Source organism: Bombina bombina, chromosome 1, assembly GCF_027579735.1.
Source record: "Bombina bombina isolate aBomBom1 chromosome 1, aBomBom1.pri, whole genome shotgun sequence".
Classification (NCBI taxonomy): Eukaryota; Metazoa; Chordata; class Amphibia; order Anura; family Bombinatoridae; genus Bombina; species Bombina bombina.
This window is the reverse complement of record NC_069499.1, coordinates 518801083-518817902: the sequence shown is the minus strand read 5'-3', so window position 1 is coordinate 518817902 and position 16820 is coordinate 518801083. Positions and strand designations below refer to the sequence as shown.

General features: G+C 42.2%; 1 protein-coding gene across 3 annotated transcripts in view; it reads right to left on the bottom strand.

Annotated features, from left to right (window-relative positions):
• Nucleotides 1-16820, bottom strand: part of GLS (glutaminase) — a 1045544-nt gene that overhangs the window by 269401 nt on the left and 759323 nt on the right. The window contains exon 15 of one of the 3 annotated variants that reach the window (XM_053698625.1): nt 3782-5873. The exons of 1 other annotated variant lie outside the window; for it this stretch is intronic. In XM_053698625.1, the coding sequence (XP_053554600.1) occupies nt 5724-5873 (150 nt within the window). In that variant the 3' untranslated portion in view covers nt 3782-5723. Of the gene's footprint in view, nt 1-3781; nt 5880-16820 lie in introns of those variants that run through there. One more of the 3 variants, XM_053698624.1, reaches the window with a different exon arrangement.

The window sequence follows — 16820 nt, the reverse complement described above, 5'->3', positions numbered from 1 at the left end:
TGTCCAGAGAAATCTGTTGAGACATATACGAATCATCGTCGTTCCACTGTCTCAACATGCACAGCTGTAGTGGTCTGAGACAGAATCTGGCAAAAGGAATGATGTCCATGCTGGACAACATGAGACCAATCAACTCCATACACCGAGTCACAGAGGGCCTTAAGGAGGTCTGGAGGGCAAAGACAAGCAGAAGTTAGCTTGTAACGTCTCTGGATTGTAAGGAATATCCTCATGGATATGGAGTCTATTATAGTACCCAGGAATTCCACCCTGGTACTGGGAAAAAGAGAACTCTTTTCTAAGTTTATCTTCCAACCATGAGATCGAAGAAGAAACAGAAGAGATTTCGAATGGTCTTCTGCCAGACAACAAGATGGTGCTTGAACCAGAATATCGTCCAAGTATGGACCCCTGCTATACCTCGGGTTCTGGCCACTGCAAGCAGAGCCCCTAGAACCTTCGTAAAAACTCTTGGAACAGTAGCTAGAACAAACGGAAGTGCAATAAACTGGAAGTGCTGGTCCAGGAACGCAAACCTTAGGAACTTGAAGTGTTCCTTGTGGATTGGAACGTGAAGGTAAGCATCCTTCAGCTCTATAGTGGTCATGAACTGTCCTTCCTGAACTAAGGGAAGGATGGACCATATCGTTTCCATCTTGAACGAGGGGACAGAGAGGAAATTGCTTAAGCACTTTAGGTCCAGAATTGGACGGAAAGTTCAGTCCTTCTTTGGGACCACAAAAAGGTTTGAATAGTATCCCAAACCTCTTTCTGCGAGAGGTACCGGGACAATGACTCCTAGGGAGGAGAGATCCCTCACGCAACCCAGAAAGGCTTCTCTCTTTTCTAGCCTGGAAGACAGCTTTGATAGGAGGAATCTGCCCCTGGGTGGATGAGACTTGAAACCTATCTTGTATCCCAGAGTGATGACCTCCAGGACCTACGGGTCTTGCATGTCCCCAAACCAAGCGTCCGAAAAGAGCGACAGTCTGCCCCCTATGTGATCCAGAATCAGATTGGGGGTCGCCCCTTCATGCCGACTGTCTTGGCGGGCTACTTGTTCTGCTAGGATTTATTCCAGGACTGAGCCGGCTTCCAGGTACCCTTGGATTGCTCAGACTTTGCACAGGGCTGCTGATGGTGGGATTTATCAGAACGAAAGGAACGAAAATTAGGACCTTGTCCCTTAGGCTTGTTCTTCTTATCCTGCGGTAAAAAGGCACCTTTGCCTCCAGTAACCGTAGAGATAATTGAATCCAGGCCTTGACCAAATAAAATCTTTCCCTTAAAGGGGAGGGAAAGTCTGGAATTAGTCATGTCCGCAGACCAGGACTTCAGCCAGAGTGCCCATTGGGGCTTGAACAGAAAAACTTGAAGCCTTAGTATTCAGGCGAATAAATTGCAAATTAGCATCACAAATAAAAGAATTAGCCACCCTAAATGTCTTAATTCTTTCCTGGATCATGTCGAGGGGACCCTCCAACTCGATCAACTCAGATAAGGAGTCGCACCAGTAGGTGTATGTTGAAACATCTTTCTTAACAGAGTTTCGACCTTTCGCTTGCACTCAGCCGGGTGAGGTAAAGCACTAAAGGCCGCAGACACCACCGTTTGTAACTGCGCAGTAAAGTCTGGCGGTAAAAGGCCCCCTCCAGATGGAGGATCAGGAGTGCTATGGGAAGCTGCATGTGTATTAGGAGATGACTGTAGGGTGCGCACCTCACGGGACGGAGATTCCTCAGAGGTGGATGGCTCAGTAGTATCAAACATATTAACCTTCTTTGACATAATTACTTTATCAAGGCATGTGGAACATAGTTGAGTGGGCGGGTATACCGCGGCCTCCTCACAATATAGACAGGTATTAGACTTAGGTAAAGAGGGAGTAACCTCCAACGCATCAGAATCCTCCATAGCTTGTGCTTACAAAGCAGACTATTGATTAATAAGAAAAAATGGCACCTTTATACCCCCAAAGGATGGGGCCCTTACCACCTCCTATAACCCAGGCAAAACAGAGAAACCGCTTCTTCTCCGGTAACCATCATGGTCAGGAAAGAGGAAATAAAGTGTGACCACACCCGGTCACATGCTGCAAATGCAGGACCGCCCCTGCTATAAGAGTAAAAAAAAAGCACGCCAAGCCTTTCAAGCTGCGCAGCTCAAAAACCGAAAGTAAAAACCTGTACGTTCCAACATCTGCCTGAGCCCAAAAGACATCTCACACATGTTGCTGCATAATCAAAGAAATTTATGTGAATAATCCCCACTGTTCAATAATCCCCTCCAGAGATATTAACCCTTGATTCCATACAGATAAAAGGAGCCACGCTGTGACCCTGTCTTCTGGCGTTATCATATGTGTAAAAAAATGAAACTATCTTACCGGAATCTATGCCGTGGAACAGAAACACCGCCTCAAAAGTTTGACAGTCTTGTAGCATCGCTCCTGACATGGACGTGAGTGATGGAAGCAGACAGTGAAACTCGTCAACACTGATTGCTTAGGAGCTGTTAATACGAGTCTGGATGGGTTCGCAGAAAGACTCTCTCTGCATCTCCAGAATAACGTTCGTTAAGGCTCTCACTGAGAGGCTGACAAGACTACTTAAAACTCCAGTCCCATTTTCGAAGGGTAGATGGCTGGGGTGTCTTTGCCTCCTCCTGCTGGCCAGGTTCAGTATTTCCCAACAGTAAGGAATGATGCCGTGGACTCTCCTCATATTAAGAACGAAATTCCACAGCACAGAAGAGGAATCGGAATACGCTCATACTTCAAAGCATACTAAAATGTATGTTTCTTAACAAAAATTTTATTTATGCAAAATATTTTATTTAAAAACAGAAAAAAAGGATTTTTAATTAAATAGGCTGATGGTTAATGTGTGTGTGTATATATATATATATATATATATATATATATATATATATATATCAAATTACAGCAGTAAACATACACCAGTAGACATACAGGTGTCCACTTGTCTATTCACTCTGGACCGAGTGGTGCACTAACAGTAATGCACAAGCAATGTTGGGTTTTAAGTGCCACATAACAAATACAGTATTCCTATATATTTGTATATATCTATACCTATAAATAATTATCTCTCTCTCTCTCTATAGATACACACACACACATATATATATATATATATATATATATATATATACATACAGTATATATATATATAAATATAAAAAACAACCCCCTTCTTGCACGTAAACCTGATTGCATTTTCTCAAGATATATATATATACATATATATATATCTTGAGAAAATGCAATCAGGTTTACGTGCAAGAAGGGGGTTGTTTTTTTTTTCCACTTTTCATGCTCTATTGAAGTCTATGAGAGAATTCGTCAAAGCAGTCTCAATATTCTAACTTCGGCTTTCTGCACATGTAAACTTTTTACTTTAAACTTGTAATATGAGAACTTTCCGACAGATGCAAAAAGCTAACTTCTAGCAGAGTAACAGAAAAAAACTGTCAAAAACGAAAAAACAAATTAAGTTGTAAGCAGCTGTTTAACACTGCGGTTATTTTGGTTACTACTTAAAATGAAGATGGACAGACCAGTAACAATTTAAGGCATTCACAAAAGGTATAAAGCGTACTAATTTAGCAAACCTTTTAAAAATAATTTAATCATAACCTACTGTGTTCCTATGATACTCAGTACACATCTGTATTACCCAAGTTTCAAATATTAGTCAAATTATATATATATATATATATATATATATATATATATATATATATATATATATATATATATATATATAAAAACACTAACAGGCATAGACTAATTTACACAATGCAAATCGTTTAAGGTCCATTGCAGAATAATAACACACTTTAATTACCCTATCTTTGGTTCATATTAAAGCTTTTTTCAACAGAAAAATGCCATTTAAGTAATTCTTTTGTATACTGATTAATTTGATTTCTTTTCTCTTAACCTGGGGATAAAAGATTCACCTAGGTTGCTTAACACTGATGGAATTTACCATGTCCATAATATACAGTGGATATAAAAAGTCTACACACCCCTGTTAAAATGTCAGATTTCTGTGATGTAAAAAAATAAAATAATGTGGTTGCATAAGTGTGCGCACCCTCTTATAACTCGGGATGTAGCTGTGTGTAGAATTGAGCAATCACATTCAAAATCATGTTAAATAGGAGTCAGTACACACCTGCCATAATTTAAAATGCCTCTGATTAACCCCAACTAAAGTTCAGCTGTTCTAGTAGGTCTTACATGACATTTTCTTAGTCGCAACCTATAGCAAAAGCCATAGTTCGCAGAGAGCTTCCAAAGCATCAGAGGGATCTCATTGTTAAAAGGTATCAGTCAGGAGAACGGTACAAAAGAATTTCCAAGGCATTTGATATACCATGGAACACAGTGAAGACAGTTATCATCAAGTGGAGAAAATATGGCGCAACAGTGACATTACCAAGAACTGGACGTCCCTCCAAAATTGATGAAAAGACGAGACGAAAACTGGTCTGGGAGGCTGCCAAGAGGCCTACAGCACCATTATTATTATTATTATTGACAACAATAGCCCGTATTCTTTATATGTCTGGGCTATGGGGTAGAGTGGTAAGACGGAAGCCTTTTCTTACCAAAAAAAAAAAAAAAAACATCCAAGCCCAGCTAAATTTTGCAAAAACACATCTTACAAGTCTCCCAAAAGCATGTCGCAAAATGTGTTCTGGTTTGATGAAACCAAGATTAAACCTTTTGGCCATAATTCCAAAAGATATGTGCGGCGCAAAAACAACACTGAATATAACCAAAAGAACACCATACCCACAGTGAAGCATTTTGGTGGCAACATCATGCTTGGGTCTGTTTTTCTTCAGCTGGAACTGGGGCCTTAGTCAAGGTAGAGGGAATTATGAACAGTTCCAAATACCAGACAATATTAGCGCAAAACCTTCAGGCTTCTGCTAGAAAGCTGAACATGAAGAGGAACTTCATCTTTCAGCATGACAACGCCCCAAAGCATACATCCAAATTAACAAAGGAATGGCTTCACCAGAAGAAGATTAAAGTTTTGGAATGGCCCAGTCAGAGCCCAGACCTGAAACCAATCGAAAATCTGTGGGGTGATCTTAAGTGGGCTGTGCACAAGACATGCCCTCACAATCTGACAAATTTGGAGTGTTTTTGCAAAGAAGAGTGGTCAAATCTTGCCAAGTCAAGATGTGCCATGCTGAAAAACTCATACCCAAAAAGACTGAGTGCTGTAATAAAATCAAAGGGTGCTTCAACCATATTATTTTAGTTTTTTTATTTCTACTTCCCTCCACCTAAAAGATTTTAGTTTGTTTTGCAATTGAGTTGTACAGTTTATAGGTCACATTAAAGGTGGAAAAAGTTCTGAAATTATTTATCTTTGTCTCATTTTTTTTACATCACAGAAATCTGACATTTTAACAGGGGTGTATAGACTTTTTATATCCACTGTATATCTGTCTCATTGTATAGCTAACTAATCATATTTAAATCTTATGCTGGTCAACCAGACCTCAATGTTACACATTTCTGTATCAATTCCCAGTTTTGGCTTAATAGCATAGCAACACAATATTGAAACATATGAAAAAAAATAGAAAGAAAATAAATTAGAATCTTCCCAAACAGTTTAAAAGGCAAACTATAGGTGCAAAAAAATAAGGCGATCCTGAAACTACAGCCCTTGTCTTTAGTTTCGGTCTCCCAGGCTCTCCATTCTATAGACTACGGTGGTGGTGGTGCTGTCCTCATTTGACTCTGGGGACACTTTTTTCCATACTGTGTCTTTAAGAGCAAGCTCCTGCTGCAGCTGTTCATAATCCATTGGTCCATAGGAAAGCTGGTTCTTCAAGCAACATATACAATTCATTAGTGAGCTTCAGTAACATGAAAGGCTAAGATTTTGTGGTTCTCACGAAGCACACTAGTTTCATCCCACAGGTGTTAGCTGGGTTACTGAGCAGTATTAAGATTTAGTACATTGCCCCACATCAATGCCAAGCAAAGAATGCATGCAGCCTACACAATGACGTAATATCCTTAACAAGGTCAATACTGAACAATAGCAAAAGATCTTCAAACCGTATCTAAAACAAACTTCTCGGGCAAGTATTATCATTGTAACATCCATTATATTAAAGGTAGGTATCATTGTAAAACTTTGTTACTGCTATGTTTCAAGCCTATCACACTTAAGTGATAGGCAATGGCTTAACAGGGCAGATAACACATAGATCAACCAAATACATAATTTTTTTAAAATTAGAATACCTTTCTGTTTGAAAAGGACGGCGCCTATATTATTTTATTTGCAAGTAAATTAAAGGGACAGTCTACTCCAAATGTCTTATTGTTTAAAAAGATAGATAATCTCTTTATTACCCATTCCCAGTTTTGCACAGCTAACTTGTATATTAATATACTTTTACCTCTGTGATTACCTTGTATTTAGGATTCTTTTGACAGCCCCCTGATCATATGCCTATTTATTTATTATCTATTGACTTGCATTTTAGCCAATTAGTGCTGTGTCTGGCACAACACCACGGGAGAGAGAACAATGTTATCTATATGGTCCACATGGATTAGCAGTCTCTTCTGAAAAGTAAATAAAAACATAATTTATGCTTACCAGATAAATTCCTTTCCTTCCGTATAGGGAGAGTCCACGGCTTCATTCCTTACTGTTGGGAAATACAACACCTGGCCACCAGGAGGAGGCAAAGACACCCCCAGCCAAAGGCTTACATATCCCTTCCACTTCCTCATTACCCCATTCATTCTTTGCCTTTCCTGTTTGCCAGGTGTTGTACTTCCCAACAGTAAGGAATGAAGCCGTGGACTCTTTCTATACGGAAGGGAAGGAATTTATCTGGTAAGCATAAATTATGTTTTTATTTACTTTAAGGAAAAAGCATGTGATAAGAGGCTGTCTATAGTGGTTTACAAATAGGTAGAAATGTAGAGGTCTAAATGTTATAAATAACATAATTTATGTAAGAACTTATATAATAATTAATTTATTTCATTGTGGCAAGAGTCTATCAGCTAGTGACGTATGGGATAAGCATTCCTATCAGGAGGGGGCAAACTTTCCCAAACCTCAAATGCCTATAAATACACCTCCCACCTCACTCATACCTCAGTTTAACGTATAGTTAGTGAGGTGTAAAAGGAGTAAAAGCATAAAGAAAAGGAACAAGATAAATAAAGTGCTTCATAAAAAAAAATCATAACCCCCAAACAATTGGGTGGGTCTCATGGACTCTTGCCACCATGAAAGAAATGAATTTATCAGGTAAGTTCTAACATAAAATATGTTTCCTTTCATATAAGTGGCAAGAGTCCATGAGCTAGTGACGTATGGGATATAATACCAAAGATGTGGAAGTCCACGAGTCACTAGAGAGGGAGGGATAAAATAAAAACAGCTATTTCTGCTGAGAAATTAAATAAAAAAAATAATTAAGTTTTCTTTAAAAAAAAAAAAAATCAAAAAACTCAAATCATAGGCACTAGAATTAAACTGAGACAGCTGCCTGAAGAACCTTTCTACCAAAGACTGCTTCCGAAGAAGCAAACACATAAAAATGGTAAAATTGAGTAAAAATGTATGCAAAGAAGATAAACTGAAGCTTCATTCTTGAAAGACCAAAATGTGGCGACTGATCTGGTAGAATGAGCTGTAATTCGCTGAGGCAGATACTGCCCCACCTCCAAATAAGCTTTGTGAATCAAAACCTTCAACCAAGATGCCAAGGAAATGGCAGAGGCTTTCTGACCTTTTCTGGAACCAGAAAAAAATAACAAATAGACTTGAAATCTTTCTGAAATCTTTAGTAGCCTCAACATAATATTTCAAAGCTCTTACCACATCCAAAGAATGTAACCTTTCAAGAGTATTCTTAGGATTAGGACACTAGGAAGGAACAATAATTTCACTATTGATGTTGTTAGAATTCAAAACTTTAGGTAAAAATTTAAATGAAGTCCGCAAAACAGCTTTATCTGGATGAAAAATCAGAGATGGAACCTGGCAAATGGAATGACATCTATGCTGGATACCATGGGCCCAATCACCTCAATACACCTGGCCACAGATGCCCTTGAGGATGTCTGAAGGGCAAGATAGCTGGACGCAATCTTGAAACATCTCTGCTCTGTCAGGAATATATTCATCGATATGGAATTTAATATCATACCCAGGAACTCCACCCTGTTGCTGGGAACCAGAGAACTCTTTCCTTTGTTTATCTTCCAAAAGCCCTTGAGTGGTCCTCCTAGACACCGCAGGACGGAGCCTGGACCAGAATATTGTCCAGGTAAGGAGCCACTGCAATACCTCTGGCTCTCTCTATCGCGAGCAGCACCCCCAGAACCTTCGTAAAAACTCTTGGGGTCATCGCCAGACCGAACGGTAGGGCCACAAACTGGAAGTGTTGGTACAGAAATGCGAATCTTAGGAACCTGACGTGGTCCATGTGGATTGGCACGTGAAGGTAGGCATCCTTCAAGTCTATTGTCTTCATAAATTGCCCCTTTTGAACTAGGGGCAGAATCGATCAGAATCGATTGATCGTCTCCATTTTGAACGATGGGACTGACAGAAACTTGTTAAGGCACTTAAGGTCCAGAACGTGCCCTCCTTCTTTGGGGCCACGAAAAGGTTTGAATAATACCCTAGACCCCTTTCTGCTAGAGGTACTGGAACGATTACTCAGAGAGATGAGAGATTCCTCACACATTCTAGAAAGGCGTCCCTCTTCTCTGGTCTTGAGGATAGGTTTGACAGGAGGAATCTGCCCCTGGGCGGATGAGACGTGAACCCTATCCTGTAACCCTGGGTGATAACCTCCAGAACCCAAGGATCCTGTACGTCTCTCAGCCAAGCCTCTGCGAACAGAGATAGTCTGCCCCCTACGCGATTCAGCAACGGATCGATGGCCGCCCCTTCATACCAACTTTGTCTCGGTGGGCTTCTTGCTCTGCTTGCTCTTGTTCCAATAGTTAGCTGGCTTCCATTATTCCTTGGACTGCTCGGTCTTCGCAGCAGGCTGCTGGCATTGAGACTTGTCCGAATGAAAAGGGACGAAAAGTAAAGCCCATAGGCTTATTCTTCTTATCCTACAGAAGGAAAGCACCCTTGCCTCCCGTGACCGTGGACATGATAGAGACCAGGCCTGGACCAAAAACAACTTTCCCCTGAAACGGAAGGGATAGTAATCTAAACTTGGAAGTCATGTCAGCAGACCACGACTTTAACCCCAGAGCCCTACGGGCTAGAACAGAGAAACCTGATGTATTAGCATTCAGGCGAATAACCTGCATATTATTATCACAGATAAAAGAATTTGCGACCCTTAAGGCCTTAATCTTTTCCTGTATCTCCTCGAGGGGAGTCTCCACCTCGACCATAGCTGACAGTGCGTCACACCAGTAGATAGCCACTCCAGCCACTGCTGTTATCGCTGCTGCCGGTTGGAAAACAAACCCTGTGAGTTGGAACATTTTTCTCAACATGGATTCTAATTTTTTTGTCCATGGGCTCCTTGAACGATGAACTATCCTCGAGGGGAATACTCGTCCGCTTAGCGAGCGTGGAGATAGCTCCATCCACCTTAGAAATGGCCCCCCATATCGCAAGCTGAGAGTCCAGAACGGGGAAAAGCTTTTTAAAAGAGGTAGAGGAAGAAAAGGACGAGCCCAGTTTCTCCCACTCATTCTTAATGATCATAGCCATCTTCACGGGAACTGGGAAGGTCTGAGGCACCACCCTGTCTTTGTAAACCCTATCTAGCTTAGGGATCGAAGGTTCTTCCGGGAGATTCGGATCCAAAACCTCCAACGTAGCAAGCACTTCTTTCAGTAAAAAGCACAAATGCTCCATCTTAAACTTAAAATCTGGCTCCTCTGTAACTGGAGGACTAGAAGACGCTGATTCCATCCCAGAGAGATCGCCCTCCCAAGAGTCAGAGGTGTCCTCTTCATCGGATAATCTCTCAGAGACATCCAACGGAGTAAATGACCCCTGTGACAGAAAGCTATGTATTTCTCTTCGCTTGCGCTTCACAGGGCGTGGTAAAGCATGGAAGGCCACAGAAACTGCCTCTTGCAACTGGGCAGCGAAATCTGGTGGCCACGAGGCCCCTCCCACAGGAGGATTAGTAGGGCCTTGGGGAGCTACATGTGTAATCGGAGATGAATGTTGGGAACGCACCTTGTGGGATGGAGAACCCTCAGAGGTGGGCGGCTCAGTAGTACTAAATATCTTATTCTTCTTAGATATTATAATCTTATCAAAGCATGTGGAACAAAGTTGGCAGGCGGTTCAACCTGTACCTCATCACAATAAACACAGGTATTAGATTTAATTAAAGAGGGAGTATCCTCTAACATATCAGAGTCCTCCATAGCTTGCACCTTTAATACGGACTGTGATAGATTAAATGGCACCTTTATACACCAATGGCCGGGGCACTCACCACCTCTTATGACCCGGACCAGAGAGAAACTGTTACGTCTCCCGCAAATGCCGATCAGGAAAGAGGAAGTTGAAGAGATCACACCCGGTCACATGGAATGCCATGCAGCATTGCCCCTGCACTATAGAGAAAGAGCGCCAAAAAAGGCTGTGCCGATCTTCACCTGACAGTTCACACATCGCTAGAGCCTCAGCTCACACAGGACATAGGATAACACAATAAAGATATTATGCAAAAATCCCACCCTGTTCAATAACCCTTGATTCTATCAGATAAAAGGAGACACTGTGACCCTGTTTTCTTGCGTTATCATATGTGTATAAATGAAACGATCTTACCAGAATCTATGCCCTGGAACAGGAACACGGTCCTTCAAGTGTGACAGGTTAGTAGCATCGCTCCTGACATGGACTTGAGAGAATAAAGGCAGGCAGCGAAACTTGTCAACGCTGATTGCCCAGGAGCTGTTAACATGAGTTGGGATGGTTTCGCAGAGACGACACTCCCTGCATCTCTAACTTTCATCCATGCTCTCACTGAGAGGCTGATAGGATTACTTAAAACTCCAGTCCCATTTCGAAGAGTACTACCCCTCTTCCCACACTTCTCTGCCAACCCCCTGTGACAAAAGGCAAAGAATGACTGGGGGATGAGGGGAGTGGGGGAGGTATTTAAGCCTTTGGCTGGGGTTTCTTTGCCTTCTCCTGGTGGCCAGGTTCTTATGTCCCACAAGTAATGAAGCAGTGGACTCTCCTCCCATTAAGATGGAAATGACGCAATAAAATGATGCAATTTGCGTCATCGCAAGCCTAATTTGCCAGCGAAAATTTAAAAAACAGACTCCATGTTAACAGGTAACCGGAGCCCCAGGTAAGAAAAAAATACCTAAATTCTCCCATAAACATAATTTCCATTCTGAAACTGTGTGACTGCAAAGGGAAATATTAACAGACCTGACTCACGCAATATACATTAAGAACTTTATAATATAAAGTGCCTTCCATAGCTAAGAGTGTCTTAAAAAACAGAATTTATGCTTATCTGATAAATTACTTTCTCCAACGGTGTGTCCGGTCCACGGCGTCATCCATTACTTGTGGGAAATATTCTCCCCCACAGGGAAAGGCAAGGAGAGCACACAGCAAGAGCTGTCCATATAGCTCCCCCTCTGGCTCCGCCCCCCAGTCATTCGACCGACGGTTAGGAGAAAAAGGAGAAACTATAGGGTGCCGTGGTGACTGTAGTGTATAAAGAAATTTTTTTTCAACCTGATTAAAAAACCAGGGCGGGCCGTGGACCGGACACACCGTTGGAGAAAGTAATTTATCAGGTAAGCATAAATTCTGTTTTCTCCAACATTGGTGTGTCCGGTCCACGACGTCATCCATTACTTGTGGGAACCAATACCAAAGCTTTAGGACACGGATGAAGGGAGGGAGCAAATCAGGTTACCTAAACGGAAGGCACCACGGCTTGCAAAACCTTTCTCCCAAAAATAGCCTCCGAAGAAGCAAAAGTATCAAATTTGTAGAGTTTGGCAAAAGTGTGCAGAGAAGACCAAGTTGCTGCCTTACATATCTGGTCAACAGAAGCCTCGTTCTTGTAGGCCCATGCGGAAGCCACAGCCCTAGTAGAGTGAGCTGTGATACAGTCAGGAGGCTGCCGTCCGGCAGTCTCATAAGCCAAGCGGATAATGCTTTTCAGCCAGAAAGAGAGAGAGGTAGCAGTAGCTTTTTGACCTCTCCTCTTACCAGAGTAAACGACAAACAAAGATGAGGTTTGTCTAAAATCTTTTGTTGCTTCTAAATAGAAATTTAAAGCACAAACAACATCTAAATTGTGTAATAAACGTTCCTTCTTTGAAACTGGATTCGGACACAAAGAAGGAACAACTATTTCCTGGTTGATGTTCTTGTTGGAAACAACCTTTGGAAGAAAACCAGGCTTAGTACGCAAAACAACCTTATCTGAATGAAAAACCAGATATGGTGGATTACACTGCAAAGCAGATAATTCAGAAACTCTTCTAGCAGAAGAAATAGCAACCAAAAACAGAACTTTCCAAGATAATAACTTAATATCTATGGAATGTAAAGGTTCAAACGGAACCCCTTGAAGAACTGAAAGAACTAAATTTAGACTCCAAGGAGGAGTCATGGGTCTGTAAACAGGCTTGATTCTAACCAAAGCCTGAACAAAAGCTTGTACATCTGGCAAAGCTGCCAGTCGTTTGTGCAACAAGACGGATAATGCAGAAATCTGTCCTTTTAGAGAACTAGCTGACAACCCTTTATCCAAACCTTCTTGGAGAAAGGAGAGAATCTTTGGAATTTTAATCTTACTCCAGGAGAATCCTTTGGATTCACACCAACAGATATATCTTTTCCATATTTTATGGTAAATCTTTCTAGTCACAGGTTTTCTGGCTTGGACCAGAGTATCTATCACAGAATTTGAAAACCCACGCTTGGATAAAATCAAGCGTTCAATTTCCAAGCAGTCAGCTGCAGAGAAACTAGATTTGGATGTTCGAATGGACCTTGTACTAGAAGATCCTGTCTCAAAGGTAGCTTCCATGGTGGAGCCGATGACATATTCACCAGGTCTGCATACCAAGTCCTGCGTGGCCACGCAGGAGCTATCAGAATCACCGATGCCTTCTCCTGTTTGATCCTGTCTATGAGCCTGGGAAGGAGAGGAAACGGTGGAAACACATATGCTAGGTTGAACGACCAAGGCGCCACTAATGCATCCACTAGAGTCGCCTTGGGATCCCTGGATCTGGACCCGTAGCAAGGTATCTTGAAGTTCTGACGGGACGCCATTAGATCCATGTCTGGAATGCCCCATAATTGGGTTAACTGAGCAAAGACCTCCGGATGGAGTTCCCACTCCCCCGGATGGAAAGTCTGACGACTCAAATAGTCCGCCTCCCAGTTGTCTACTCCTGGGATGTGAATAGCAGATAGATGGCAGGAGTGATTCTCTGCCCATTGGATTATCTTGGTTACTTCCTTCATCGCTAGGGAACTCTTTGTTCCCCCCTGATGATTGATGTACGCAACAGTCGTTATGTTGTCCGACTGAAATCTTATGAACCTGGCCTCCGCTAGCTGAGGCCAAGCCAGGAGCGCATTGAATATAGCTCTTAGTTCCAAAATGTTTATCGGGAGAAGCGACTCTCCCCACTCCGGTCTGCGGAAACTCATTCCCTGAGACAGGTGATCCTGGGTCAACCACCAGAGAAGTGAGTCCCTGGTTACCTGATCTACTTGAATTTGGGGAGACAAGTCTGTATAGTCCCCATTCCACTGATTGAGCATGCATAGCTGTAATGGTCTTAGATGAATTCGAGCAAAAGGAACCACATCCATTGCTGCGACCATTAGTCCTATTACTTCCATGCATTGAGCTATGGAGGGTTGAGGAATAGAATGAAGAACTCGACAAGCTTTTAGAAGCTTTGCCTTTCTGACTTCTGTGAGAAAGATCTTCATTTCCACAGAGTCTATTATTGTTCCCAGAAAAGGAACCCTTGTGGACGGTGACCGTGAACTTTTTTCTATGTTCACCTTCCACCCGTGAGATCTGAGAAAGGCCAACACAATGTCTGTATGAGCCCTCGCTTTGGAAAGGGACGACGCTTGGATTAGGATGTCGTCTAGATAAGGTGCTACAGCGATGCCCCTCGGCCTTAGGACCGCTAGAAGGGACCCTAGCACCTTTGTGAAAATTCTGGGAACGGTGGCTAAACCGAATGGAAGAGCCACAAACTGGTAATGTTTGTCCAGAAAGGCGAACCTCAGGAACTGATGATGAGATTTGTGGATTGGGATATGCAGATACGCATCCTTTAGATCCACGGTAGTCAATTGTCGGTAAGATTGTCCGAATGGTTTCCATCTTGAAGGATGGAACTCTGAGGAACTTGTTTAATATCTTTAAATCCAGAATTGGCCTGAAAGTTCCCTCTTTTTTGGGAACCACAAACAGGTTTGAGTAAAAACCTAGACCTTGTTCCCCGGAGGGGACTGGGTTTATCACTCCCATCTTTGATAGGTCTCTTACACAATGTAAGAATGCCTGTTTCTTTATCTGGTCTGAAGATAAGCGAGACAGGTGGAACCTTCCCTTTGGAGGAAGTCCCTTGAATTCTAACAGGTATCCCTTGGAAACTATCTCAAGTGCCCAGGGATCCAGAACATCTCTTGCCCAAGCCTGAGCGAAGAGAGATAGTCTGCCCCCTACCAGATCCGGTCCCGGATCGGGGGCTACCCCTTCATGCTGTCTTGGTAGCAGCAGCAGGTTTCTTGGTTTGTTTACCCTTGTTCCAGCCTTGCATGGGCTTCCAAGCGGGTTTGGGCTGGGCCGCGTTACCTTCTTGTCTAGCGGCAGTGGAGTTATTAGCCGGCCCGTTCCTGAAATTGCGAAAGGAACGAAAATTAGATTTGTTCTTAGCCTTAAAAGGCCTATCCTGTGGGAGGGCATGGCCCTTACCCCCAGTGATGTCTGAAATAATTTCCTTCAATTCCGGCCCAAAAAGGGTCTTACCCTTGAAAGGAATATTCAGTAACTTAGTCTTGGACGACACATCTGCCGACCAGGATTTTAGCCAAAGCGCCCTCCGCGCTACTATAGCAAAACCTGAGTTTTTCGCCGCCAATTTCGTTATTTGAAAGGCGGCATCCAATATAAAGGAATTAGCTAACTTTAATGCGTGAATTCTGTCCATGACTTCTTCATAGGAAGTCTCTTTCTGGAGCGACCTTTCTAGTTCTTCGAACCAAAAGGACGCCGCTGAAGTGACAGTAATAACACACGTAGCTGGTTGAAGGATGAACCCTTGCTGAACAAAAATCTTTTTAAGCAATACTTCCAATTTTTTATCCATAGGATCTTTGAAAGCGCAGCTGTCCTCTATAGGAATAGTTGTGCGCTTCGCTAGTGTTGAAACAGCTCCCTCAACCTTCGGGACCGTTTGCCATGCGTCCCTTCTAGGGTCTACTATGGGAAACATTTTCTTAAATATAGGAGGTGGGGCAAAGGGTACACCTGGCTTCTCCCACTCCTTTTCCACTATGTTCGCTACCCTCTTAGGTATTGGAAAAGCGTCGTCGTGCACTGGGACCTCTAAAAATTTGTCCAATTTGCACAACTTCTCTGGTACTACCATGGAATCACAGTCATCCAGAGTAGCTAATACCTCCTTAAGCAAAGCGCGGAGATGTTCTAGTTTAAACTTAAATGCCACTAGATCAGGTTCTGCCTGTTGAGAAATTTTTCCTGAATCTGAAATTTCACCCTCAGACAGCCCTTCCCTTACAGCCAATTCCGATTGATGCGAGGGTAAAATAGATAAGGCATTGTCAGCGTCTGATTGTTCATCCTTTTTATCTGTATTTAAAACTGAACAATCACGCTTTCTCTGAAAAGCTGGCAGTTTGGATAAAAGATTTGCTATAGAATTATCCACTACTACTGATAATTGTTGCATAGAAATAAGCACTGGCGCGCTAGGTGTCGCCTGCGCGGGCAAAGCTGGTGTAGACACAGAAGGAGAGGATGTAGAGCTATCCCCACTACCTTCATTAGATAAATCATCTTGGGCAACATTATGAAAAATAACAGAGCTGTCCTGATTTTGTTTGGACGCTATGGCGCAATTATCACAAACACTCGAAGGGGGAACCACATTTGTCTCTATACACACAGAACATAGGTTATCTGATGGAACAGACATGCTAAACAGATTTAGGCAGGCAAACAATGCAATAAAAACTATTTTAAACAAAAACGTTACTGTCTCTTTAAATAATAAAATGACACATTTATTTCTGAATGTTCAAAAAACTATGAAGGCAATATCCGATTTTTCTGAAATTTGGACCCCAGAGTCTTAATGCTTAGAAAGTATTGCACAGCAAATATGGAGACTCTAGCTCTTAAAACAAGCAAACCGGATTTAACCATTTTTATACACTACAATCCCTGCTACAGACTTGTTGCAGCTTTTTACCTTCCTTAGGGGTCACCATTCACAGAAAAAAGCCTTTTGGAGTCACTTTCTGAGCCACAGGACCCTATCTGCATGCACTGCCTTGTAAATCAACTGTGCAGCTGAAGCACCAAAATGAGGCTTCCTCCCTCAGCACACTAGAGTGAAGGGGCCTTCCTGACTAGATTTAGGTGTCTAAAACAAGCCAGATCAATAAAAAACGTTCCCCAGTGTATGTGAGCTTATAAAATATTTCAAATGGTATCATATTGTAATAAAAACCAATCGATTTTGCCCCTAACAGTGTCTA